This window comes from Tursiops truncatus, chromosome 13 (assembly GCF_011762595.2).
Source record: "Tursiops truncatus isolate mTurTru1 chromosome 13, mTurTru1.mat.Y, whole genome shotgun sequence".
Taxonomy (NCBI): Eukaryota; Metazoa; Chordata; class Mammalia; order Artiodactyla; family Delphinidae; genus Tursiops; species Tursiops truncatus.
In genome coordinates, this window is record NC_047046.1 from 17,817,049 (window position 1) to 17,843,753 (window position 26,705).

General features: G+C 45.7%; 1 protein-coding gene across 13 annotated transcripts in view; it reads left to right on the forward strand.

The window, feature by feature from the left end:
- Positions 1–220: 220 nt before the first annotated feature.
- The window catches only part of SVOP (SV2 related protein), a 70,207-nt gene continuing 43,722 nt past the window's right edge, over positions 221–26,705 (forward strand). For 5 of the 13 annotated variants that reach the window (XR_012325222.1, XM_073790234.1, XM_073790229.1 and 2 more), the window contains exons 1-6: positions 231–1,866; positions 2,549–2,709; positions 5,061–5,146; positions 6,589–6,687; positions 11,091–11,162; positions 17,043–17,167. Coding sequence is in view for 9 of the 13 variants with exons in the window: in XM_073790234.1 (XP_073646335.1) it covers positions 1,787–1,866; positions 2,549–2,709; positions 5,061–5,146; positions 6,589–6,687; positions 11,091–11,162; positions 17,043–17,167 (623 nt within the window). In the remaining 4 variants the exon portion in view is untranslated. Of the gene's footprint in view, positions 1,867–2,548; positions 2,710–5,060; positions 5,147–6,588; positions 6,688–11,090; positions 11,163–17,042; positions 17,168–26,705 lie in introns of all 13 variants that reach the window. The other 8 variants (XM_073790231.1, XM_073790232.1, XR_012325223.1 and 5 more) reach the window with 5 other exon arrangements.

The following is a 26,705-nucleotide window of genomic DNA, read 5'->3' on the forward strand; positions in this document are numbered from 1 at the left end:
CAGCCTTTAAAAAGGACGGAAATTCTGACACATGTAACAACGTGAATGAACCTTGAAGATGTTAAGTGAAATAAGCCAATCACGAAAAGACAACTACTGTGTGATTCCACTTATGTGGGGTCCCTAGAGCAGTCAAATTCATAGAGGCAAAAAGTAGAATCGTTCTTGCCAGGGGCTGGTGGGAAAAGGGGATTGGAAGTTAGTGTTTAGTGGGTACGGAGTTTCAGTTTGGGAAGATGAAAAAGTTCTGGAAATGGACAGTGGTGATGGTTGCACGATATGTAAATGTATTTAATGCCACAGAACTCTACACTTAAACAGGGTTACAATGTTGAATTTAATGTTACGTGTATTTTACCACAGGTGAAAAAAAGAGAATCCCATTTTAGGATCTGCTTCTAAGGAATTCGACCTATGACAAAACTATTACACCTAATTTATAGCAAGGTAAACTGAGGCTCAGAGTGACTATAGGTATATCTTATGCTGTGGGGATGGTAATGGTCACCACGTCTCAGGGTTATTGTGAGGGTGAAGTCCAATAACGATGCCTGTAAAGAGCACTGATCAAGGAAGAGTATTAACGATGAAAATGTGAGAGAGAGAGACTGGAAAAGAGACATTGTGGCTTCAACTGAATTATGGTCAAATGTTGGCAATTTCATATGGTTCAACCTACTAGTAGTGTCTAGTCTTTAAGCTGGACAGCAGAATCAAAGACATTTCTGTCATCGTTATCTATTCAATCTTATATTCTTTAAATATTTCAAAATAAAAGATTTTGGATGGGGGGAATGGAGTAAATGGGGAGTAATGGAAGGGTTTGAATGGTATCCTGTCTTTGGCCAGAAACGCAAGGTTTTGATCAGACAGACCTGGGGGTGAACCCTGGCTCCATGCCTTTTTAGCTCTGTGACCAGGGGTAAGTCCTGTGACTTCTGGGGCCTCAGTTTTCTTATCTGTAAAATGGTGATAATAATACCAACCTAATAGAGCTGTCGTGCAGAGCGAGTGCATGGAAAGCAACACCTAGAACGAGGCACAGGTGCTGCTAGACGGTGGTGGGCGTGGTGGAGAGTGCAGTGGTGGTAGTGGATGGGATGGAGTGTTTGCTCCAAGCTTCAATCCCAGCCGATCCGCCTGCAAACCCTGTGCTCTGCGCTCTGCCGCGTATTTCCAACACAAGATGAGATTAACAGCTGGAGCTGTCCAAGCCCAGCCTTGCCATCAAATGGAGTTTCAGGTATTTACAAAACTGCCGTGATTTCATCTGTCTTTTCTCCAAATTCACAAGCAGGGAATGTTCCCCAGCCTTCTGGAATCTGAAGATTTACCCTTTCTATGCCAGAGTACCAGTTATTCTTGGTGAAATGTATGGAATAATGCAATAATTAATTGATGATGATGTTGATAGCAATACTTTTTACTTAGAAATGTCTCCATTTTTACCTTTTAAAAACGTTGCCCATATTTGCCCTCCAGTCCCTCATCAGCCCTCTGCCCTTCATGCCCATGTCATCGCAGACTCCGTTTTTCAAAGCTCTGGGAGAAATGGGCATTACTCATTCCATATGACTCTCCTGGGAGGGTAGGGACTCATCTCTCCTGTTGCTGCTGTCACCCTGAAACTCACCACAGGGCTGGCAGAGAGCAGGAGTTTTGTGTTTGGGGGTGAGGAAGTTGGAGGAGACATGTATTTTTGCCTCTGAGTCTCAGATTAAGAAGTTGCTGCTCAGAAAAGTCAAGGCGTTTCCCAGAGTCACAAGAAGCAGCACAGTGTGAAGGAATGTATTGTGTTGAGAGTGGAGTCCACGGGGTCTCAAACTCAAATGCCTACAGAGCCAGACAAAGGGGACAAAGTGCCAAGTGAGTGGAACACAGAGCAAGTATAAAGATAAGTGGCAGGAGACTGTCAGGGCTGGAGGTTATTTGGAGAGGACAAGACTGTGGTCACCTGTGCATCGTGTGTCCCATCTACAGGGGATACACTGCCCTGGTCTAGCCACGTTGGTCCCTTATTAGAATGTGTGCCCCAGGTGGCCAGATATTCTACTTTTGAAAGAGATGTCGGGAATCTGGATTTTTATGTGAATTCTCCTAATTTTAAAACATTGACATCCACTTTAAATTAAAAAAAAAAATACTGTGTGGGCAACTTTTGGTGGGCATAATGTTACCCTTAGGTGACCAAATTGTTACGTCCATTAGATATAGATAGAGGAACGTAAATTCTGAAACACATGTACTTCCAACCAGTTTTTAGGTCTAGCGCAAGGATATCCTCATTAACATAACTTGCCATGTGAACAGGGCTCCCCCTGGAGTTGTGCAGTGCCCAACCCATCCAACTGTACTAGGCAGCCCTTAAAGTTGTCACCCTCCCCACAGTCCAACTCAACAGAAATGCCCACCCCCACCTCTCCTCCACCCATTCAACTCTCTAGACCATGAGAGAAAGCTTGTTACCTGTCTTGGACACAACAGCTATACTGCAAGGCCGTTGAGGAGGAGTTCTAGCCATCATGACCAGATTTGCTCTGTCCTCTAGGGTGGTGAAATTCCGTCGCACAGGCGAGAGCGCAAGGTCAGAGGACGACACGGCTTCGGGAGAGCATGAGGTCCAGATTGAAGGGGTCCGTGCAGGCCTAGAGGCCGTCGAGCTGGATGATGGGGCAGCTGTGCCTAAGGAGTTTGCCAATCCCACTGACGGTGAGGGGACCCTGAATTTGGGGCGTCGACCCAGGCCACAGTCAGGGGCTCTGAGGTACCAGGGTTGCCTCTCTAGGTGGTATGCTCAGAGGGATCTTGTGAAGGGGCAGGTAGGAGGGCCTGGAGGCCAGGGGTGACACTGGAAGTGTGGGGCTGGACCTACATGGCTTTCTTCAGCAGGCAGGGTTATATCATAATCCCTGACAGTCAACAACATTGACTAACACTTCGCTGAGGATGGCAGCCACAATGATGATGATGATGATGGTGATAGAGATGATAATGATGATGATGATGAGATGGTGATGATGATGGTGATGGTGATGATGATGATGATGCTAGAGACGATGATGGTGCTGATGATAATGTAATGATGATGGTGGCAATGGTGATTGTGAAGATGACAGTAGTGATTAGAGCAGCAGACACAGGCTGAGGATTTACTCTGTGCCAGGCACTGTTCTAAGCACTTTACACATCTTACCCATCTAATCTTCACAACAGTTCCAATTGGAAGTATTACGATTATCTTTCCCATTTTCCAGGAGAGGACATGGAAGTACAGAAGGTTAAGTGTCTTGCCCAGGGTCACACAGCTAGTACTTAGCCAAGCTGGATTTACACCCAGGAAATCTGGCCTCAGAGCCCACATTCCTACCCATGACCCTGTGCTCCCTCTGAATACAGATGGTCAAACAAGAGACTTGAAGCGGTGCTAGGGGACCTGGTCTCCCCTCACCACCTGACGATGCTGATGGATGAAAACATTCTATGCATTCCTGAGAGCGATTCCCAACAAGAGAGAGGATTAATGGCTTGAGCCCAAGGCCTGTTGTTGGCAGATCTAAGGAGGCAATGACTGGGGAGGAAGGGGAGGCAGAGGTTAGAAGCAGTGGCTTCAGGCTCGGGCTGATCTGGGCTCAGTTCCCAGATCTCAGTGTGCCAGTTACGTTAACAGTGGGCAAGTTCGTGTCCTCCTCTGTAAAATGGGGCTAAGACTGAGCCTTAACTAGTAGTTGTGACAGGGAGTAAATGAGATAATGTACATCAAGCTCTTAGGGCAGTGCCTGGCCCACAGGGAGCACTCCATAAAGACACCATTATATTATTACTATTACCGTTCTTATTATTGATGATGTTATAGAACTCACTCTGCTTTCTCCTCAGTATTTTTACTGAAGGAAACCAGACCCTGCTGGTGTGATAAACACCAGCTCATACTTCTAGAGAAAATTATGATTGCTATAAGGGGCCCATGATTGAAATTCTAATAAGATGACAACTCCCAGCAGAGGCTGATGAGATCCTCAGAGGCCCCACAGGAAGGCCACCCAGCATGCTCCTTTAGTATTTTTATTTTTTAGTTAACTTTTTATTTTGGACTTTTTTTTTTTTTTGGCCTTGCTGTGCAGCATGCGAACCTTAGTTCCCCGACCAGGGATTGAACCTGTGCCCCCTGCATTGGGAGTGCAGAGTCTTAACCACTGGACTGTCAGGGAAGTCCCTGGATTATTTTAAATTTACAGAAAATTTGCAAAGATAGCACAGAGAGTTCTCGTATACTCTTTTTGTCTTTCTCAAAATCTTTTTTGTCTGTTTGTTAGTTTTTCATATACTCTTCATGCAGCTTCCCCTAAAGTTAACATCTTACTTAACCATGGCACACTTGTCAAAACTAAGAAATTAACACCAGGGCAATACTATCCAGGAAACTCTAGACTTCATTCAGATTTCACCAGTTTTCCCAGCAGTGCTGTTACAGGAACCAATCCAGCACACCACATTGCATTTAGTCTTTTCGTCTTTCTCAAAACACTTATGAGCTTCTAAATTATATCCTTATTTTTTTCTGAGTATACAAATAATATGTGTTTATTTAGGAAGCATTCAGACATGATCGAAATGTACAAAAAAGTGAATGCTGACAGATAACCCTGTCGACAGTCTGTGGACACTTGCTTCCCGTGGTCCATCTTGCTTTGTTTTCTTAAAATTAGCAATATATACATCTTTCTATATCTGCCCATTTTTAAACAGATGGGTTGTATTTCATAATGTAGATATATAAACATTTAAATATAATATATAAAATAATTTAACAAATTCCCTGTTGATAGACATTCTGGGTGGTCCAGTTTTTCCTTTTGTAGAAACAGTGTTGCATTGGACTTTGCAGCAAGATATACCTTCATGCTTGCTGGAAGGCTTTTCTAGGATAAGTTCTAGAAGCAGCAGGCACTGCCTTTAAAGAGCTTGGCCAGGGACACCCCCGCCCCCACCTAGGCCCCACACACTAGGACAACTGCGAGATGCACTGACTCCTTCCTCCACCTCCCCCTTCTCCTTCCCAGATACTTTCATGGTGGAAGATGCGGTGGAAGCCATTGGTTTTGGAAAATTTCAATGGAAGCTCTCTGTTCTCACCGGCTTGGCTTGGGCAAGTATCTCTGGGGACAGTGACCTCCCCTTCAGTTTCCAAGGAACACCTGTGCTGCTCAACTGGCTTTCCATGGTCTACATGGAAGGACACAGCTCCTTCCACATAGAGCCTTTGCTTGAATCAGCAGAGTTTGGGTTGAGTGACCCTGGGTGATAATGAAGGTCTGGGGGTTGGGGGCTGCGGAGGTTAGGTGTGGTTGACAGTTGCCCTCAAGGAGAAGTTGAAGCTTCTGGTTAATTAAGTGGCTCTCAACCCTTTGAGGCTCAGGGCTTCTATAAGATTCTGATGTCATCTGTGAGGCTCACCCTAGAAAAACATGCACAGATCAAAATGTGCCTTTGTTTTAAGGGGCTCATGAGCCCTCGTCAAACTCCCTTAATCTACCTAAAGCAAATAATGCATCTGGACCGTTAATACAATTGAAATTGATTTTTGTGACTAGTGCAAGACTGAGATTTAACTACATAGTTTTCCAAACAGTCATCAATTTCCCCACATCATTTTTCCCACTAATTTGCAGAGCCGCCTTTATCATCCACCACATTCCCACGGCTACATGGGTTTGCTTCTTGACTCTCATTTCTGTGCCATTGCTCTTGTCTGTTTAATCCAGTAAAGGTACCACTATATTTAATTACCAGGGCTTCCCAGTATGTTTTAATAATATTAAAAGGTCACTCATTAACAATACTGACAATTCTACATGAACGATGACCAAAGAGAAACTAGTTTTTAATTGAGCTATAAGAGAAAAAAGTCATTGTCTCTCTACCTCTATAAAAATGTTTTTCTGATTTTCGAAATATGGTATCTTACCACTTCATTCGGGGAGTGCCCCTAAGTTTTTCCAAACATGGGAGAACACACACACACAAAGAATGTTGAATGTCTAGTTGTCAATTCCTGCATGGCACCACACTGTTTTAACTACTAGAGCTTTCAGTGTTTTTTGTTTTTGTTTTTGTTTTTTTTAACATCTTTATTGGGGTATAATTGCTTTACAATGGTGTGTTAGTTTCTGCTTTATAACAAAGTGAATCAGTTATACATATACATATGTTCCCATATCTCTTCCCTCTTGCATCTCCTTCCCTCCCACCCTCCCTATCCCACCCTTCCAGACGGTGCTTTGTTTCAGTGTGTTTTTAAAATTTAATTTAGCTATTGTATTTTTGACCGCTCTGCAGCGGCATGCAGGATCTTACTTCCCCGCCCTGGTCAAACCCGTGCCCCCTGCATTGGGAGGGTGGAGTCTTAACCACTGGACTTCCAGGGAAGTCCCAACTTTCAGTGTGTTTTGATGTGTGATAGGGCACTCAGCAGAAGGTAGCAGAGGGATTTTTGTACACACTCGCTTGGGGTCGTGGACTTGGTGAAGGGCCAGCCGTCCCCGGCCCGGGCAGCATCCTGGCCTCATGATGTTTGCTTGCTCCCTGCAGATGGCCGACGCCATGGAGATGATGATCCTGAGCATCCTTGCGCCGCAGCTGCACTGCGAGTGGCGGCTGCCCAGCTGGCAGGTGGCGTTGCTGACCTCGGTAGGCAGCCCAGCAGCTCTTTCCTGTTGTGCACATTTCTGGTCCCCCCGGGGGGGAGGGGTGGTTTCTGTAGGATGTCCCCCTCCTCCTTCTGCTGCCAAGGACTCAACAGAAAAGACTTAAACCCTGAATGGAAACACCATTACCTCAGATTCCTCCTCCCTTCTCCATCTCACGTATCCTGGCAGCTTTGCAGCCAACTCTAACCTCTCCTGGGGGTTCCAGCTACCTGGGGGCCCCAGATATCCTGCTCAATTGCCAGGAAGCTGGAACACGCCTGATCGTATCACTTAAACCTTATAAGCCTCACTCTTCCAAAAAGGAGATGCCAGTTCCTCCCACATGAGGGTGACTTGAGGATTGGAAACAACATAGTACATGTTCAATAAATTGTAGGAGCTGCTACTCCCTGGAACTAAGGCTTGGAGGAGCATGAGTCAGACGCTTAATTTTTGTCAGAGATAGTTCAACGGCAATCTTCTAAAAGGGAGGGGAATGGCCAGGCTGGATAAGAGGATAAAAATAATGATACCCACAAAAGCTAATGTTTATCGAGCATTTACAGTGCAAATGGCTTTATATACACTGTATACAATATATGTGCGATATACATTGTGCTTTTTAATCCTCACAATGCTATGAGGTAGGTACTATTATGAGCTGAGGAAGATGAGTGCAGAGAGGTTAAGTCACTCGCAAAAGGTCACACAGCCTAGCTAGTGGCAGAGTCATTGCTGACTAGGAATGCCTCCCAGAATGCTGTTTTTCTACGGACAACTGTTCTAGAATGGCCTGAGTGCCTTTGGCCTTTGGCGACAAGGCAATAAGGAACTTCATAAGCGCATACATCTGGATTTTTGTGGTTTAGTTACCTTGAGATGTGTGACCTTGAATGAGACACTTTCGGCTCTATTGCATCATCTGCAAAATAGGGGTGATAATGCCTGTTTGACTTCGGATGGTCAACAAAACCCCTAGAGTGCCTAGCCCATGGTAGAGGTCGGGTAGATGATACTTCTTTCTTATATTCCTCGTTCTCACTAATACCTCCTAAGGAATAATCACAGGTCTGTGTTTTTGTGATGCGAGGCCTTTTTGATCCCTTGTCAGTGGTTCCTAACAGCCACCATTTATCAACGAGCACTTACATGCCAGCATCTGTGCTAGGGGTTTTCCATGCTTTACCTCTTTAACCCTCTCAACCTATGAAAGAGGTGCTGTTATTACTCCTCCCATTTCTACAGATGAGGACACTAAGTCTCAGACAGGTGTGATGACTTGCCCAAACTCACACAGCCTATCAGAGGCAGAGGCAGGATTGAAATCAAGGCCAGGCAGACTCAGAGCCCCTGCCCCCAGCTTACTGCCCTGGATCACTTTCCTATGGTATCAGGTTTGGACTCACGGGCTAGTAGAGCAGTGAAGTTCCATGGTCAAGTTTTCTGCAGAAAAGTTAGGGCACTGCAGGAGCTGCTTCAGCTGCATAAAGTACATAAGAAGGATGAGACTGACCATCGTTGCTGTCACAGGCAATACTGTGTGAGATTACCGTAATTACTGTGATATATAACCAGTACTCTGCGGTGCCTAGGTCTCCCCTGGGAGAGTGAGAATGGGGGAAAACGGGTGTTTACAGGGTTGCTTGACTCTTTCGGGATGTAAGGATATCATTTAGCACATGACTAAGGCCACACTTTACCCCAAGACAGTAATCATCAAACACTTTTGCTCTCGCTAATCTAGAAAAGAATTGTGTAAAAACTATGCAGCCCCCAGGAGTCTCACAAGTTTTTAAATTGACGTTAAAACTTTAAAATTATAGTTGCAGCTTATATAATTTCTGGAGTATTGAAATATTAAAAGTTCAAATTAAATTTTCATATCACTCTTTTTATTTTTTAAAAATTTATTTATTTATTTATCTATTTATTTATTTTTGGCTGCGTCAGGTCTCTGTTGCTGCGCGTGGGCTTCTTCTAGTTGCGGCGAGCGGGGGCTGCTCATTGTTGTGGTGTGTGGGCTTCTCATTGCGGTGGCTTCTCTTGTTGCGGAGCATGGCTCTAGGCGCGCGGGTTTCAGTAGTTGTGGCTCACGGGCTCTAGAGCGCAGGCTCGGTAGTGCACGAGCTTAGCTGTTTGGCGTCATGTGGGATCTTCCCAGACCAGGGCTCAAACCCATGTCCCCTGCACTGGCAGGCAGATTCTTAACCACCGCGCCACCAGGGGAGTCCCATATCACTCTTTTTAATGTGTCCAGTGGAATTGAAATATTTATCTGCTACCCACCATCACCTGTGTAAAAATAACATGAATAAGCTCTTCAGAAGAATTTGGAAATTTTGCATTGTTTTGTTTTCTTCTTGAACCGGTATTTTCATTCCATTTCTCCAGATAATTTTATCTTAATGTAATGTTTTATTATGCTTGAAAGTACTTCATTTGTCACCCTATCATAGTTTTTGTGACATTTTAAGTTATTGTTTTTAATTTTCTGAGATCATAAGGTTCTGAGTATTAACATTTTTCTCCTGCAGTAAGTTATCATGATAATTTTTAGTAATAAGCAACAGATCAAAACAAGATAGAATTAATTTTGGTAAATAATTGCTAAACATAAGTCACCTTATCAGGAACACACCTCTTCATGAGGGCTATGGAGTGTTTCCCAATTATGTCATGCATTCTTGAATCATTACTTATTGCTAAAATGAGACAGGGTTCAGCCACTAGGCTAGTCCTACTTTTCATATTTATTGAACGGATACGAATATGAAAGGCTTTGTTCACATATAAAGACTTTGGGGGGAGGAAACTGAAGGAGTTTTGTAATAACTCAATAAACTAATGCCACTTGATGTTTTTCAACAACTTCCAAGTTTCATGCTGAAGAGCACACAGCAGTCGTTTATGAAAAATTATTTTTAGTGATCTAATTTGCTGACAGCTTGATTAGGCTCTGCTGCAATTTGGTTAAAAATAATAAAATGGGGCTTCCCTGGTGGCGCAGTGGTTGAGAGTCCGCCTGCTGATGCAGGGGACGCGGGTTCGTGCCCCGGTCCGGGAGGATCCCACATGCCGCGGAGCGGCTGGGCCCGTGAGCCATGGCCGCTGAGCCTGCGCGTCCGGAGCCTGTGCTCCGCAGCGGGAGAGGCCACAGCAGTGAGAGGCCAGTGTACGGCAAAAAATAAATAAATAAATAAAATAAAAAATAATAATAATAAAATGGAATTGGAATCAAGATGACTTGCGAAAGGATTTGTAACTGTGTCATTGGTGTCCTTCTGGAGGCATCCTGGAGGGTTTAACCTCAAACCAATGTACTGTGAGGTGCATTGGGAGGATGCGGTAGGGAGAAGTGGGGGAGGGGTGGTTGAGAAAGGGAGGAGGGAACTGGTGAGACCCCTAACCTGTTCTCAGGAAAGAATCTCTATGGAAGTTGAGGACCTGGAAATGAATTCCTTTAAAACTATCCAACTCTGCTTCTCCCTTGGAACACCTCTGTGTAGCCGGTTTGGAGCCCTCTGCTCTAGGCCATGCCTGGAGGAATGCTTTTGGGTTCAGACCACACTAAGCAGTGCCATTCCCGTCTCTGGGCCTCAGTGGCCTTATATGTAAACTGGGGATAATAATAGTACCCACTCCTTAGGGCTGCTGTGAGAATTAGGTAAGACATATGTAAAAAGCATTCAGTGTGGTGTCTGACACTTGGTGAGTGCTCCGGAAAGGGTAGAACAGTGAAGAGAGCTCTAGTCGGCCTGTTTGGGTTTAAGACCTGTCTCTAGCCTCTCCTCCCTGGGATAAGAGCAGGTTTCTTAAAACTTCTAAACCTCAAGCTACCCATCTATAAAATGGGTATGAGCATTTATAACTCATCTGCTCTGATCAAGGGTTAACAACGGAACAAGGACTTTGCCCAGCACACAGTGAGCACTCCATGGTTGCTGTCTCTTGCTAATGGCTTACAACTCCCATCCTCACCTCCTGTCTCCTGTTTTCATATCCTCCGAACTCTACCTTGCAACCTTTAACATTTTTTTAGCCATAAGACTTTTCTTGGGTTTGGTGAGAAATTGGTAAAATACTAGCTCTGCAGCCATGCAGCCTGATTCCAGCCCAGGCTGCATCACTTACACTTGTGTGACCCAGGCCATGTGACCTCCCCTCTCTGAGTCTCTGTTTCCTCATCTGTGAAATGGGGATAATAATAGCACCCGCCCCATAGGATTGTTGTGAGGCTTAAACAGTAACATGAAGCATGTAGACTAGTATTTGCATCTCAACACGTTCTCAGTAAAGTTTGCTTCATTCTTATTACAGGAGTGTGATGTCACACTTTCAATTTGGTGTTCCTTTTCTCCACGTCTCCATGTCATTATCTAACAGAAACTGTCTTTGCCCACACAGGTGGTCTTTGTCGGCATGATGTCCAGTTCTACCCTCTGGGGAAACATCTCAGACCAGTATGGCAGGAAAACAGTAAGGCAACTTCTCCTAAGCTCGTGTCCTCTGGGTTATCTTTGTGATGGCATTGACAAAGTAGCAAAACTTATGCTGACTGAGCATTTGGTGGGGGTCTAATTAATTCAGGGATACACTGAAGGGCAAAGAGAAGATGTTGCTCTGAGGCTGTGGACTCTTGAAATCACATATCCCTAGTGGGACCCAAGGATGTGCATTTCAGAACGTAGAAGATGCTGGTGGTGCCCACCCCCATCCCCTTGGCGCTCAATCTGTCTGTGCCACAGTTTCCTCATCTGTCAATGGTATAATAATAGTCTTCCCCATAGGGCTGTTACGGGGAGTAAATGACCCTTGTGACAGAAAGCTTTTGACACAGAGGAAATGTTTCTTCAATTTCCATTATCCTTCCTATTTGCCAAGCTCACGGTGCCAATAAATGGCAAGGCCAGTGTTAAAATGCAGGTGCATCTGGCTCCAGAGTTCACATCCATCACCTTGACCTTGGCTGCTGGGAGACATCATTGAACGATTCCCTGGAATTCAGTTGATTAGTTGAACATTCATCCACCCCAAATAGATGGAGCCTGGAGGGGGCTGCCTGCAGAGGGTTCCTCCAGATCTCCTGAGCAGCTTGCTAAATACCACACCCAACATAAAGCTGGCGTGACCGGAGAGAGAGCGAGAAAGCGCCGCCAGATTGAAGAGCCTCCTTCTCCCCAGCATGGAATTCTGGCCCAACCTCGTGGCGGATGGATCCGGCTCTAATTATAAAGCTTCCCCAGAACTCCTCCAGGACCAGCAGGCGAGCCAGACAGCTGGCGAGTCTTGGCAAGCTCGGAGAACCTCCTCTTAGCTCCCTGATCTTCCTTGGCTCAGCTGGGAGGTTTCTGTGAGGGCGTCTGCTGCGTGACTTTGCAGGAGGATCACATGTGGGGTTAGGACTCGGTGGAACGCTTTTTTTTTTTTTTTTTTGCGGTACGCGGGCCTCTCACCGTTGTGGCCTCGGGCTCCAGACGCACAGGCTCAGCGGCCATGGCTCACGGGCCCAGCTGCTCCGCTGCATGTAGGATCTTCCTGGACCGGGGCACGAACCCGTGTTCCCTGCATCGGCAGGCGGACTCTCAACCACTGCGCCACCAGGGAAGCCCCGAGAATGCTTTGATTCCTACAGAAGTTTATACAGCCTGGGGGCTTGTGGCAGCCGCAGAAAGGAAGGGCGACTGTGGGTGTGTGGCCTTGCGCAGATGGAGATAAATGCATCCAGGTTCATAACGTAGCGCCCCCTGTCGAGCGAGGTAACCTTGAGACAGCTGCTTTACCTCTTTCAGCCTGTTTTCCCATCGGCAAAATAGGGTTGACAACAGTAGGAGCTCAAAGGATTGCTGGGAGGATTAAATAAGAAAATGTAGGGCTTCCCTGGTGGCGCAGTGGTTGAGAGTCCGCCTGCCGATGCAGGGGACGCGGGTTCATGCCCCGGTCCGGGAAGATCCCACATGCAACGGAGCGGCTGGGCCCGTGGGCCACGGCCGCTGAGCCTGTGCTTCCAGAGCCTGTGCTCCGCAGCGGGAGAGGCCACAATGGTGAGAGGCCCGCGTACCGAAAAAAAAAAAAGAAAATGTATATAATACACTTAGAACAGTATTTACAGATGCATGGTTAGCCCGTGATTAATGGTAACTACTTTTGGTTGGGACTCGAAAAAAAAAGATTTAGAATGTGATCAGGTCATCCTCTAGTTCAAAGGCTACAGGACCACGTTATCTCTAAGGAGGAAAAGGAGGTGGCTGGCAGGCACTGGGCCTCTCTTTTCAATATTTTGAAGATCCTCGGGTTTCCTTGCCTGTGACTATTTTCCTTGTGCTTGAGAAAGATTGGAGAGTACCAGGAGACTTGAGCCAGACAGTCCTGCAGGAGACTGAGCAATGCTCATGGCGATGAGATCAGCATGCTCCTCTGGGGTTGCAGGCCTGGCATCCAAGTGGCAGCAAGATGAAAGCCTTTCCAGGCTCCAGGTGGCAAACAGGTGGGCCATGAGCCAAATGTGGCCCCCAGATGTGTATGATTTATCCCATGCAATGCTTTATGGGATTTTGAATCAGTTGCCTCCGTTTCAAACATCACATATTTTTGCATAAAAGTAAAAAGAGGTGTGGGTTTTTGGAAAGCTGCGTTATCCGGCAGCTTGGGATCCACACTCTGTGATGGTAGCTTTCGTCTGGAGCTGAGGCTGGCAAGGCAGGGCAAGTTCTCTTTCATTCACCCAGGCCCACCTGTCCTCACTGCATTTACACCTGCATCACGTGTGTATGTTCTCTGCCAGGGGTAATGGGGAGCCGTCAAAGATCCTGGAGGAGGGGAGTGGTTCATTCAAGTACAGCTTCGGGCATTAGACATCCTGGCTCCAGTTTTGACTCTGCTGATCCTGAACAAATCACTCAGCTCCGTCGGCCCTCAACATGCTGATTCATAAAGTGGTCATGAAAATAACGTCTTTCCACAGGCCACTGTGAGGATCCAGTGTAATGATGGGGCTGCGATTTAAGAAATGCAAATGAAAGTTCCATGAAGTCAGAGACTCTGGCTGTCATGTGGCCTGCCCTAGCCCAGGACAAAGCCAAGTGCTTAGCAAGCAGTAGGCTGTCAATGTGTGCAGAGTGAATGGATGAATGAATGAATAATGTATATTAGGACCTCAACTGCCAGGCACACAACAGGTGCTCAATACATGTATAGTGAACAAATGAGTGAATGAATGAATGATACATTTCAGTACCTCTAGTGCTGGGCACACAGCAGGTGTTCGATACCTGTGTATTGAATAATATATATCAGTATCTCTAAGTGTCTGGTATACTGCAGTCACTCAATACATGCTGATTGTTGAATGAATAACTGAATCAGCAAATTAATGAATGTATAATATCTATCCATCTATCTCTAGAGCCTGGTATACAGAGGATGCTTAATAAATATGGAAGGAAGAAAGGAAGGGAGGGAGGGAGGAAGGGAGGGAGGGGTAACAATCTAAAAGGCAGAACAGATGTTAGGTAGAATGACAACTGTAGGTCATGAGAAGCCCAAAGGACATTTCTGCAGAGTCCTCAAGCAGTGCTTAGATGGGGCTTGTTGGCACCGCCGGTGCTTTTGCAATAGCTATAACAGTACTTCCAAACGGTTGCTGAGTCCTCATTTTCTGGGCAGCTGGAAAGCCCTGGCATAGACGGGCAAATGCAGAGCCAGCTGTACCCTGCCATGACCTGACAGGACAGATCAGCCTGCTTGTCTTTGCTGCCTGGTATCGGGGCACCCGGTGACCTCACTGGGATAGCACAGTTGCCGGGCAGCCCTGTGAGAGAGGCTTGGCTGCCATGTGCCAGTCTGGGTGCCCTCCTCTCTCCCCTCTCCTCTTCTCCTGCTGTTTTCCTTCTGTTCTTTTATTTTCTCTGCTGCTAATGATGTCTTGTTACTGATTCAAGACTCGTTGGGTTCCAAGAAAGAAAATCCCTATTAAGTTAGCTTAAGCCAAAAGAAAGGAACCAAGTATATGTGTGGCAGGTACCAATATCATAGCCCTGGGTTTAGGGGAACAGAAAGGTTGCTTTATTATTTATTAGTTATTATTGTTATTCACTATTACAATAGATCCAGGTTTTCCTGGGCTTGAATAATTCCTGCTCCACCTGTTCTCTTATATACTTAATATCTCTCTTTATATCAACATTTTTTAAAATCCTCAAATGCATGTTTTTTGAAAAGGAAACTTGATAGAGAGTCTTAAATGGGAAATCAATAGCAACTGCACTAAATAGGAAGTATCTGCAAAAATAAATACAAAGAAAACAATGTTATAAAATTCTAGCTGGGGGACTTCCCTGGTGGCGCAGTGGTTAAGAATCTGCCTGCCAATGCAGGGGACACGGGTTCAAGCTCTGGTCCGGGAAGATCCCACATGCTGTAGAACAGCTAAGCCCATGAGCCACAACTACCGAAGCCTGCGCGAATAGAGCCCTTGCTCCGCACAAGAGAAGCCACCGCAGCGAGAAGCCCGCGCACCACAGCGAAGAGTAGCCCCCGCTCGCCGCAACTGGAGAAAGCCGGCGGGCAGCAACGAAGACCCAATGTAGCCAAAAATAAATAAATAAATTTAGAAAAGAAAGGCAGACCAGCACCACATGAATACTTCCTCTTGGGCGTAATCAGACAAGTGAAGGTTCAAATGAAAAGGAGATCGCCTGCTTGCAAGGTGATGCAAAGTTATTTAAAACATTCTCTCTTCCACCTAAAATTGTTTTCCAAAAGACCTGAAATCATCTGATAGACCTCCACATTCCCGCTCTAGTCCCTTTTAATTCATTTTCATTTTAAAGCTAAAATTAGTATGTCTCACGCTTTCTCCCTGAAGCATGGGGGTATGGGCAGCTGGCAGAAGGGTGAGCTCAACCCTACAGATATAGGAAGAGTGCTGCCGAGGGAGGTCTGCCCAGACCTCATGTGGCGGGTCTAAAATTCATGTTAAATTTGCATTCTACTCCGTAATACATTTGGTGTTGGTTGTGTTATAAAAACTCTATTTTCAATTACATTCACCCTTCATTTTTTCTCAGTCTCTAAGGGTCATTGACACTCCAGGAATATGTACCAGGGTTGTCCTGCAGTACTGGGTTCCTAGGTGGTTTTCAACCCCATCAAATACAATGTCTTTTTGTTTTTGGCTGCACCACGCGACTTGCGGGATCTTGGTTCCCTGACCAGGGATCGAACGTGGGGCATGGCAGTGAAAGCACTGGGTCCTAACCACTGGACTGCCAGGGAATTCCCTACAGTGTCCCCTTTATTTAAAAAAATTATAAAATTTTTAATAGTGCCCCTAATAATCCAGAAATAATTTCAAAGATAAAATAACCTAGCTGCTTACACAGTTTTAAAAAAGAAGTCAGGGACTTCCCTGGTGGTCCAGTCGTTGGGACTTCATGCTTGCACTGCCAGAGGCCGGGGTTCAATCCTTGGCCAGAGAACTAAGATCCCACAAGCCTCGTGGTGCGGCCAAAAAAAATTAAATTAAAAAATAAAAATAATAAAAAAGTCAGTTATAATGCTCTAACTATGACACAAGGGAGAACATTTTTAAAGGAGGTAATTAATAAATTTACTTTCAGTATGCAAATATTCACACACAACTCTGCCTAGATCCTAAAAGGAAGTAGTTACTATTTGTCCCAATTATAAATAAGTTTGGATTTAATGGAATCTTGTCAATGCTTTTTCTTTATATCTGACGTTTTGAAATAAGATTCAGATCAATCTATTCATAGATACACATAGAAGCCCCATAAATGCAGACAGATGCCGAAGTGTTCCCTCAGTCACTCAACTATCACACGCAGCGTTGCCATTGGCAACACGGTTTTCGGAAATGATGAACCATTTTGTAAAATTCTGGATAAAACAAAGTGTATCCTCCTTTGATTTACCTAGAAGTTGCATTCCTGAAAAATTACGTGACCCACCTTCCAAAATCCTGTTTATATGTAAACTAGAGTGAAGATCTAGGCGCTGATAACCATACACAGTTTTCAACTGCACGATGGTTGGGTGGGAAGTTTGATTCGAGCTGGTGCGGGACACAGGATAAGTCTTTATTAGGTCTCACGCGCTGTGAGACATCTAACATCTCTGGGATGTATCTGTTAAATGCCAATCATTGGGACAACCAAGAATGACCCACAGTTTTCCCCCACACCCCCTCAGGGTGGGTGCCACCCATGCAGAGAACCCCAAGCATCCCCTTGGCTGTGTGGCTCACCCTTTACCATGACCCTATTGGTGACTTTGAACATGTGCAGGGGACATGTGACCTGGAGATGCTGAGAAGCCCTGTGTCTTCCTTCTCCGCAGGGGCTGAAGATCAGTGTGCTCTGGACCCTGTACTATGGCATCCTCAGTGCTTTCGCGCCCGTGTACAGCTGGATCCTGGTGCTCCGGGGCCTGGTGGGCTTCGGGATCGGAGGGGTCCCCCAGTCGTAAGTAAAGACCCAGCTCTGGCCACCCAGCCAGGCAGCCAGCCAACTATGTTCATGGCCTCAGAGGGGTGCAAAGATGGTACCTACGCTAGGGCTTCTGGTATCCAGGGGCTCTGGATGGAGCCAGAGAATGGTGTCATTGTCAGTATTATAATGATTACCAACAGCAAAAGCAACACGGTAGCTGGAAGGTCGTAGATGTGAAATGATAATAAAGATAATAGAGCTAGCATTGATTGGACGTTTCTCTTTGACACAGCACAGCAGCCCCAGAAGATGTTGCGGGGGCGTGTTGAATTAGTGCAGCCTCCACTTTACAGCTGAGAAAACTGAGTCTCAGCGGGTGAAATCATTCGCCCAAGTCACACAGGCTGCAGATGGAACTAAGAACCTGAGTCTGTCCGCCTGTAACATCTGTGCCCTTAACTACACTGCGTGCTGCCTCTTACCCTCTTCTAACCTAACCAGGAGGCAGGGGATGGTGCTAATTATCTGTAAGTTATGTGTTATTTTGTTGTTGCTGTTGTTAAGATGCTGAGAGTAGTCGGACTTGTAGGAAGAGGTCACTGTCTCCTGGGAGACTGGGGAATCCTGAAGCAGAGGTTGGCAGGTGGTGGCAGGTGGACCGAATCTGACCTGATTACTGGGTCTCTAAATAAAGTTTTATTGGAACACAGCCGCACCATACATTTATGTATTATCTACGCCTGTTTTCATGCTACAGCAACAGAGTTGAGTTGTCTCAGTAGAGACTGTATGGCCTGCAAACCTGACATATTTACTATTCAGCCCTTCATAGAAAGAGTGTGTTTAGGAATTCTCTGGCGGCCCAGTGGTTAGGACTCTGCGCTTTCACTGCCGAGGGCCTGGGTTCCATCCCTAGTTGGGGAACTAAGATCCTGAAAGTGGCAGTGTGGCAAAAAAAAAAAAAAAAAAAAAAGTGTGTTGACCCCACTCTCAAGGATGATGATTAATAGCCAATATTTGGTGTTTATTAAGGAGCAGGTGCTGTTCTAAACAATTTGCCCAGATTGTCTCATTTAATCCCCCAAATTTCCCTATGAGGTAGATTCCATTATTAACCCCATTTTACAGATAAAGAAGCTGAGGCACAGAGAGGTAAAGTAACTTGCCCCAGGTGACACAGCTACAAGAGGCAGAGTTGGAATCTGAACCCACTCCCTCTAACTGCAGAGCCTGGGCTCTAACCATTGCATTTTACTGCCTTGCTATGAAGGATTAAAAGGATTTGGAAAGACCCGGAGGAGACTGGGGAAGATGTAGGATATCTCATAGGAAGGGAATTTCATGAAAAGAGGAAGCCGTAGCTGAGTCTGAAGAAGGCTAATGGTCCAGTTCAGGTAGCTTGTTAGACTGAGATACATGAGAATTGAAAACTGAGATGGGACAGATAGACCGGGGCAAGCTTCTTAAAGGTCTTGAATCCCAGGCCAAAGGGATTGTCTATAGACAGTGGGGAGCCACTGAAAGTTCTTGAGCAGGAGAGGTACTTTAAAAGTATTAATCTGTCAGTGATGGGTTGGACAGGTTGGAGATAAGGAACCCTACTGCAATAATTGAGGAAAATTTTGCACAAGGACCAGGTGGTTTCTTTCTAGTTTATTCATTCATTCAACCAATATTTCTTGAGATTCTGCTATGACGTGGGCCAGTGCTACATCCTGGGGGTACAGCAGTGAGCCAAACAGGCACGGTTCCTGTTACAGGCTGGCGTCCTGGGAAACAGACTGAGATAGAGATTTGTGTGCAAGAGGGGGCCAGGATCAACACCTGTAAGGGAGTGAGAAAAACGGGCACAGGCAGAGGGAGAAGCTGAGTGGCAATGCGATTGTAACAGCTGATGGGGGCCTCAGCCAATCCTGTAGGGGTTCGGAAGCTTGGATGGCTTTTTAGGGTTGTTCCAAATTGAGGCATGGGGGCTGGGCCTTTGTACCCACACATCAGCCACCTTGGATGTGGGCTGTCCGCAAGGAGGGAACATGACCTTGGGGAAGTCAGCTATTTTTGGCCAAGGCAATTCCTGCAAGGGCCTCAATTCTGAGCTCTTAGCAGGCAGTACTCCTGGTCATTCCAGAGGGACCGTATGCCTCAGCCCTGAAGGGGGAATCCAGGCGCTGCATCACAGCATCCACTACAGTCCATTCCCTGGACCCTTTGGATGTGCTCGCATCGTGTAATAAGTTCACCCCGTCTGGGAACAGCTCCTCCAGGATTCTGGTTGGTCTTTTCCCTGAAAAGACTTATAAAAGGATGGCTAGTGAGACAACCTACAGTCCCTGCTGTGGCTGCTGGCCTCATGACTACAACCGATGTGTATTATTCTCTGCCCTCTGCCACCTATTCTAGATTCTCCTCCCCTTTGGCTAGTACCTCTGCTGATCTAGATGAGGCCCCTTGTTACCACGCCCTTCTCAGGTCATTGCTGCTGCCCGTCCATTTAACACCAAGACTGGGCAGGGGGATTACCAAGCGATGTCCCGTGTATCACCTAGGTACCCAAGTAGGTAACAGTAATCCTACCACCTCCTGATGCTTAGAATCAATTCCTGGGACAGAATGATGACTCTCTTTCATGGCTACTCATTTCTTGACACAAGGAACCCAAAGTCACTAGGTGACAGCTGTTGCTTAAAGTTATTGGATTCTTGCTGCGTACACTGGTGGAAGCATATTCTCTCTGGGAACCAGGACCTCCAGACCCACAGAGCCTAGAAGATGCAGAATGGAGGAAGCACAGATCCCCCCAAGTGGGTCACTGGGAATGATGGCAATGAAGGCCACTTCTACTTCGACTCTTAGATTTCCAGAACCATGTCTTCTTTCTACACAGCACCATGTAATAATCATTGATTTAAGGGTATATTGTGTCCTAGAAGATAGTGCCCCGTCCTCACAGGGTATCATCTCCAAGCTGACACCTCCACGGCACCTACAAAAGGCTGCTCCGTCACTCAGGCCAGCAGCTCCAGGGTGGCATGTTATGTGAAAGGACCAGTGGATTCCATGGTCATATACCCACTGCTGCATCTCCTTTGTTATACATCGGCTCCCTTGGTCCCATGCACTAGGGGATCCTGTGTCAATGGGTCAAATACTTGGAAAGCCCTCAGATAGTAATGCTGCCTGAGACCCTGTGGGCAGGAAAGGCAAACCAATACCCAGAATATGTGCCATTTCCGGTCAAGATGAATCACTGCTTCTTCCCAAATGGAAGATGTCCAATGTAAAAAACTCGCCACCAAGTGACATGGGATGGTTCCACCCTGAGGGCTCCATGTTGGCCTCTGTTGCTGGCAGACTGGCTTTTTGGCAGCAGAAATGGCAAGATTGGCTCTGGTGGGTGAAGATTGGGGTGAGGCACCACCGCAGCCCCTGCCCTCCGAGGGTCAACAGCTCAGTGATTGACTTCTTGAGCCTCTGGAGGGTCACGGTTTGGGGAGGCTGGGAGAGGTGATCTCAAAGGAGGATGCTAATACTGAAGCAGGGTGCTTGGATCATGGGCTCCAAAACCAGGCTCCCCTGGCCCTGTCACATAATAGCTGTGCATCCTTAGGCAAGTCATTAAGCCTTTCTACACCTCAGTTTTCTCATCTCTAAAATGGGGATAATAGCATACCTACCCCATGGGTCACTTAGAATGTTAAATGGCAACACATGTGAAGTGCCCAGGAGAGTGGCTAGCAGACACTCAAAAAATGTCAGCACGCAGCTCGTCTGCTGAAGGCTTTGGTAAGAGGCTGAGGCATCAGTGAGATGGACGATGGACTCGGTGTATAATTATGGAAACAACAAATGTAGAGGAAAGGAGATGTGAGAACATGGACTTAACACAGGGACAAATCCAGACTGTCTGCCACTTAGAGGCTCTCAGTTCAACTCCATCCTTCCCTCTCTTTTTCATTATTGATCTTCCAGGGCTGTGCTCAGTAGGCATTTGACATGGACTCCTGGATCTGGGATGAGCTTAAAAACCACTGGAGCTTAAAGCAGAGGCCGTTAAGCCAAGTCCATTAATCTGGGCTGGCAGGGGCTTGTGGCCAATGTGCTCCACTTCTGGCCTGACTCCACGAATTCCTCTAGCTATAGCCACTGTCCCATTCATTCATGAGCCATTCATTGACTAGGGGACCATTTTCCCCTCATGCTGGAAGGAATGAGATCACAGAGGTACACATTAAATTCCTCTCCCAGGGATGCTCGGGGAGATGGCAACAGAACAGCCTCCAAACAGCCCCCTGGATTTTCTTTCCATGTGACGAAAGGGAAAGGAACCAGGGATTCAGAATGTGCACAGTGATTCTTTTTCAAGATGGTGCCATGAGAAACGCTCTTTTCTACGTCCTCTTCTTCCGCATTTTCTGGAAGTGACATAAAAGGTATAAGAAATAAATCTTGAAGAGTGCTGGAAAGCAAGAAAAAGGTGCTATCAGCAGAACAGAAATTTTGAGGAACCTCTGGAAGACTGTAAGCAGATGGGATTCCAATGGCAGAATAACTAGAGGAGAGAAAAAAAAAATCCCCTAAAACTGTGAAGGGAAGAGATCTTCAGGCAGAGAGTACAGGACACCAGGGAAATAAAATTAAGGACACAGAGCAGCTGGAAGGGCCTTTACCCCCTTACCTGATGTCGTGAGTGTTCTGAGCTTGCCTACCTGCTCCCTTCCCCCACACACCAAATGTCTTGCCTCCCCATTTAGCTGTTCATTTACTTAATGCTGCTATAGCCCTTCTGTCTGTTTATTGAGCTATTACTGCATTCCAGGCACATGACCATTTTAAACCCACAAAACCTTAAGACGTAGATATGATTACCTTCATTTTACAGGTAAGAAAACTGAGGCTTTAAAGCAGTAACATGTGTAAGATCACACGGTTAGTAAAAGGAGGGCAAATAAAAACCACGAACAAAATTACAGAAGAGGGACTTCCCTGGTGGTCCAGTGGTTAAGACCCAGCACTTCCATTGCAGGGGGCACGGGTTTGATCCCTGGTTGGGGAACTAAGATCCCGCATGCCAGGTGGCGAGGCCCCCCCAAAAAAAAATTACGGAAGAAATATTTAGCCACCCAAGAGACTCACTGGTTCCCCAGCACTTTCACGCCAGCTATTTACATAAAAATAATCATGTCTTAATTATGCAAAGCTCTTATCTAGTTATAAAAATGGCTCCCCTAAGTTCATTATTTGGAAACATTTAGTCGAAGATATTTTTTGTGTAATTAAATGGAACTAAGAGTTTCCATTCATTCAGAAGGACTTTACCCAGTTGTGTTATCTCACAAAACCAAGCGAATAAGATTTTGCTATATAATTGTTAAAAGCTCAACAATCACAAGTCCTTATAATGTACTCAAATTTTTAGTATAAATACAAATTATATTATTAAAATTTTTTAATTGAAAAATTGTTTTTCTTTCAGTTTTACGGAGATGGAATTGACATTCAGCACTGTATAAGTTTAAGGTGTACAGTGTAATGACATAGATCTTGCAAATGATTCACACAGTAAGTTTAGCTAACATCCACCAATTCATATAGAAATTATATTGTTAATAAGGAACCCATCCCTCTGCCCTAATTTTTGCCTTTCTAACTCCTCCTCTCCCTTTATTTCTTCTTTCTTTTCTCTCTTCCCTCAGAGTAGGTGTTCACATTGGTCCTTGGTGATAACAGTAAGAGTAGTAGTGATGGTGATAATAATAATGTCAGTGGAGTGCTTGCCAGGTGCAGGGCCCATGCTAAGCTCTCTCTTCACACTACCTCTTCTTGTCCATTGGACAGCCCTACTATCCCCATTTTACAGCTGAGAAAACTAAGGCTCAGAGATCCTGAGGGATTTGCTTAAGGTCAGATGGTTTTTAAGTGGAATGTAGAGTTACCTTTTGCTTTGTAACAAACCACCGCAACACTTATGGCTTAAAATGGTAACAATTTATTTAATTCACGATACTGCAGTTTGGCCATTTGCTTGTTCTGGTCTCTGCAGGGCTTTTACTCTTGTGTCTTTTGTCTGCTGGTGAGTTGGATGGGGACTGGCTAGGCTACTATCGCCACAGCTGACTCACCTCTGCTCCACAAGCCTCTCACCTGCCTTCCCCTTTGGTAACCATAAGTTTTTTTTCTATGTTTCTGAGTCTGTTTTTGTTTCGTATATAAGTTCATTTGCACCTTTTTCTTTGTTGTTGTTTTTTTTTGCGGTATGTGGGCCTCTCACTGTTGTGGCCTCTCCCGTTGCGGAGCACAGGCTCCGGACGTGCAGGCTCAGCGGCCATGGCTCATGGGCCCAGCCGCTCCGCGGCATGTGGGATCCTCCAGGATCAGGGCACGAACCCGTGTCCCCTGCGTCGGCAGGCGGACTCTCAACCACTGCGCCACCAGGGAAGCCCTGCACCTTTTTTAAAATGCCACATATAAGCGATATCATATGATATTTGTCTTTCTCTGTCTGACTCATTTCACTTAGTATGGTAATCTCTAGGTCCATCCATGCTGCTGTAGATGGCATTGTTTCATTCTTTTTTATGACTGAATAATATTCTATTGTATAAATATATCACATCTTCTTTATCCATTCCTCTGTCGGTGGACATTTAGGTTGCTTCCATGTCTTGGCTATTGTAAATAGTGCTGCAATGAACACTGGGGTGCATGTATCTTTTTGGATTATGGTTTTCTCTGGGTATATGCCCAGGAGTGTGATTGAAGGATCATAGGGTACCTCTATTTTTAGTTTGTTAAGGAATCTCCATGCTGTTCTCCATAGTGGCTGTACCAATTTACATTCCCACAAGAAGGAAGAGACTTTAATCCAAGCAAAAGAGTTAAATGTAACTTTATCATTACAAACAGTACATTTTTGTTTTAGAAAATGCAAATAGGCACCGAAAAATAATAATCACCTCTAATTGCACATACTGCCTCACAAAAAATATACAAGACACAGGTTGGCACCAAGGCAGATGGTTTATTATTTCCAGTAGAGGGTGCTGTGTATTTCAGCAGAAATGCCACTTACCTTTGAGATGGAAGCCTGCCCTACCTGGCATCCTACGAGTGAGTGTTTTAGCCGCTCTTAAAGATGAATACCCCAGGTAGCTGCCCACCTGTTCTGCCTTGAGACCTGTCTCAGAAGTTGCTTCAGATTGGTGCCTAGAATAAGCTGGTTCACAAATCTGTCCTTGGCGCTGCTGTTTCCCCCAAAGGCCAAGCAGAAATGCCAGATGGAGATCACAGGTCATTTCCTTCCCAGGCATGTGATCCAAATGGCAAATCTCTAACTGCCAAGTGCTGTAAATGCGGTTATTCGCAGTGGGGAGTTGTTTGTGCCCGTATCAGCTGCTGCTTGGCATTGCTAATTTCATCGCTTATTCTTCAGCTCTTCAATGTGATTGTAATAATCCCCATACTTTGGGTGAAGCTCACTTTGGGTGAAGCGACTCTTTCTCATCATGAACTGCTATAAATAATGGCCAAACATGGGGCACAACAATTACAGGAAATGATGTTCCTTGTGGCATAGGTTGCAAAAACAAGAAGTTGAAAACGATCTAAGTATTAATTAATAGGTCACGGCTATTAAAAAATAATCTGGTGGCTCTACGTAGATTACTATGGAAAGATTTCCAGACTGTCTTATCAGGAGCAGATCCTGACACAGAAATTCAAAAGCAAGGAGTTTCCTCTGGGAGACACTGCAGCACATCCTCCAAATTGTCCCGTTCGAGGGACGAGGCTCCTGGGAAGTTTAACTTCCTTGGCACTTCTGGTCTGCCACATGGGTTGGCAAAGCAAGCTTTAATGACCAGAGAAAACACTCAGGGAAGAGGTGCGAGTGCTGGTAGTTGGAAGGTGGACTGGCATAACCAGAGGTGGTGAGAATCGGGGCATTTGTATGGGTGGAGCACTGGCAGTATGCTGCATGTGTGAGCAGAAGGGAAGGAAGGGAGGGAGGGAGGGAGGGAGGGAGGAGGGAGAGAAGGAGGGGGGAGGGGGGAGGGAGGGAGGGAGGGAGGGGGAGGGGAGGGAGAGAGGGAGGGAGGGGAGGGAGAGAGGGAGGGAGGGAGGGGAGGGAGAGAAGGAGGGAGGGGGAGGGGAGGAGGGAGGGAGAAAGGGAAGAAGGGAGGGGGAGGGAGGGAGGGGAGGGAGAGAAGGAGGGAGGGGGAGGGGAAGAGGGAGGGAGAAAGGGAAGAAGGGAGGGAGGGAGGAGAGGGGGAGGGGAGGGAGGGAGAGAGGGAGGGAGGGAGGAGGGAGAGAGGGGGAGGGAGGGGGAGGGGAGGGAGGGAGAGGGGGGAAGGAGGGAGGGGGGGAGGGAGGGGGAAGGGGAGGGAGGGAGAGAGGGGAAGGGAAGGGAAAAAAAGATACTCTGTTGTTTAAATTTATTATTAGTTATTATTATATAATTAATTCCAGCATATATTCCCCATACTGTACATTTCATACCTGTGACCCATTTATTTTGCAGCTCGAGTTTGTGCCTCTTCACGTCCTTCACCTAATTCTCTGCTCGCCTCCCCTCCCCACGGCCCCAGGAACCACCTGTCTAGTCTCTGTACTGTATCTGTGACTCTGTTTCTGTCTTGTTATGTTTGTTCATTTGTTTTGGTGTTTGGATTCCACATGTGAGTGGAATCATACAGCGTTTGTCTTTCTCTGTCTGACTTATTTCTCTTAGCATAACACCCTCTAGGTTCATCCATGTTGTCACAAATGGCAAGATTTCATTCTTTTTTGTGGTTGATATTCTATTGTGTATATATATATATTGATATAAATGCCACATCTTCTTTATCCATTTATCTGTTGATGGACGCTTAGGTTGCTTCCACATCTTGGCTACTGTAAATAATGCTGCAATGAACATAGGGGTGTACATGTCTTTTCGAATTAGTGTTTTCATTTTCTTCAGATGAATACCCAGGAGTGGAATTGCTAGCATATGGTAGTTCTATTTTTAATTTTTTGAGGCACCTCCATACTGTTTTCCGTAGTGGCTGCACCAATTTACATTCCTACCAACAGTGCACGAGGGTTCTCTTTTCCTTCATCCTTGCCAACGCTTATTCCTTGTCTTTTTGATGATGGCCATTCTGACAGGTGTGAGGTGATAGCTCACTGTGGTTTTGATTTGCATTTCCCTGATGATTTGTGATGCTGAACATCTTTTCATGCACCTGTTGCCATCTGTTATGTCTTCTTTGGAAAAATGTCTATTCAGTTTTAAATTTATATATTCATTTACATAGAAAAGGGGCTGGAAGGTTGCAAAGCAAACTGCTATTAGTCATGGCTTTGGGGAAGGGGAATGGAAGCAGGGGTAAGGAGGAAGAGGAAAATTCATCATATACTCTGTCTTCTTGCATATTGCTAAGTTATTTACAATGAGAATGCATTCATGTACTAATTCTGTGCCTAAAAAAGAAAAAAAGACTGCATGTTGTAAGTTCATTATAAAAACAAATCCTTGACATCTAAGGACAGGGTTAGCTTTGCCCTTAGAATATGCTACTGCACATTTTTT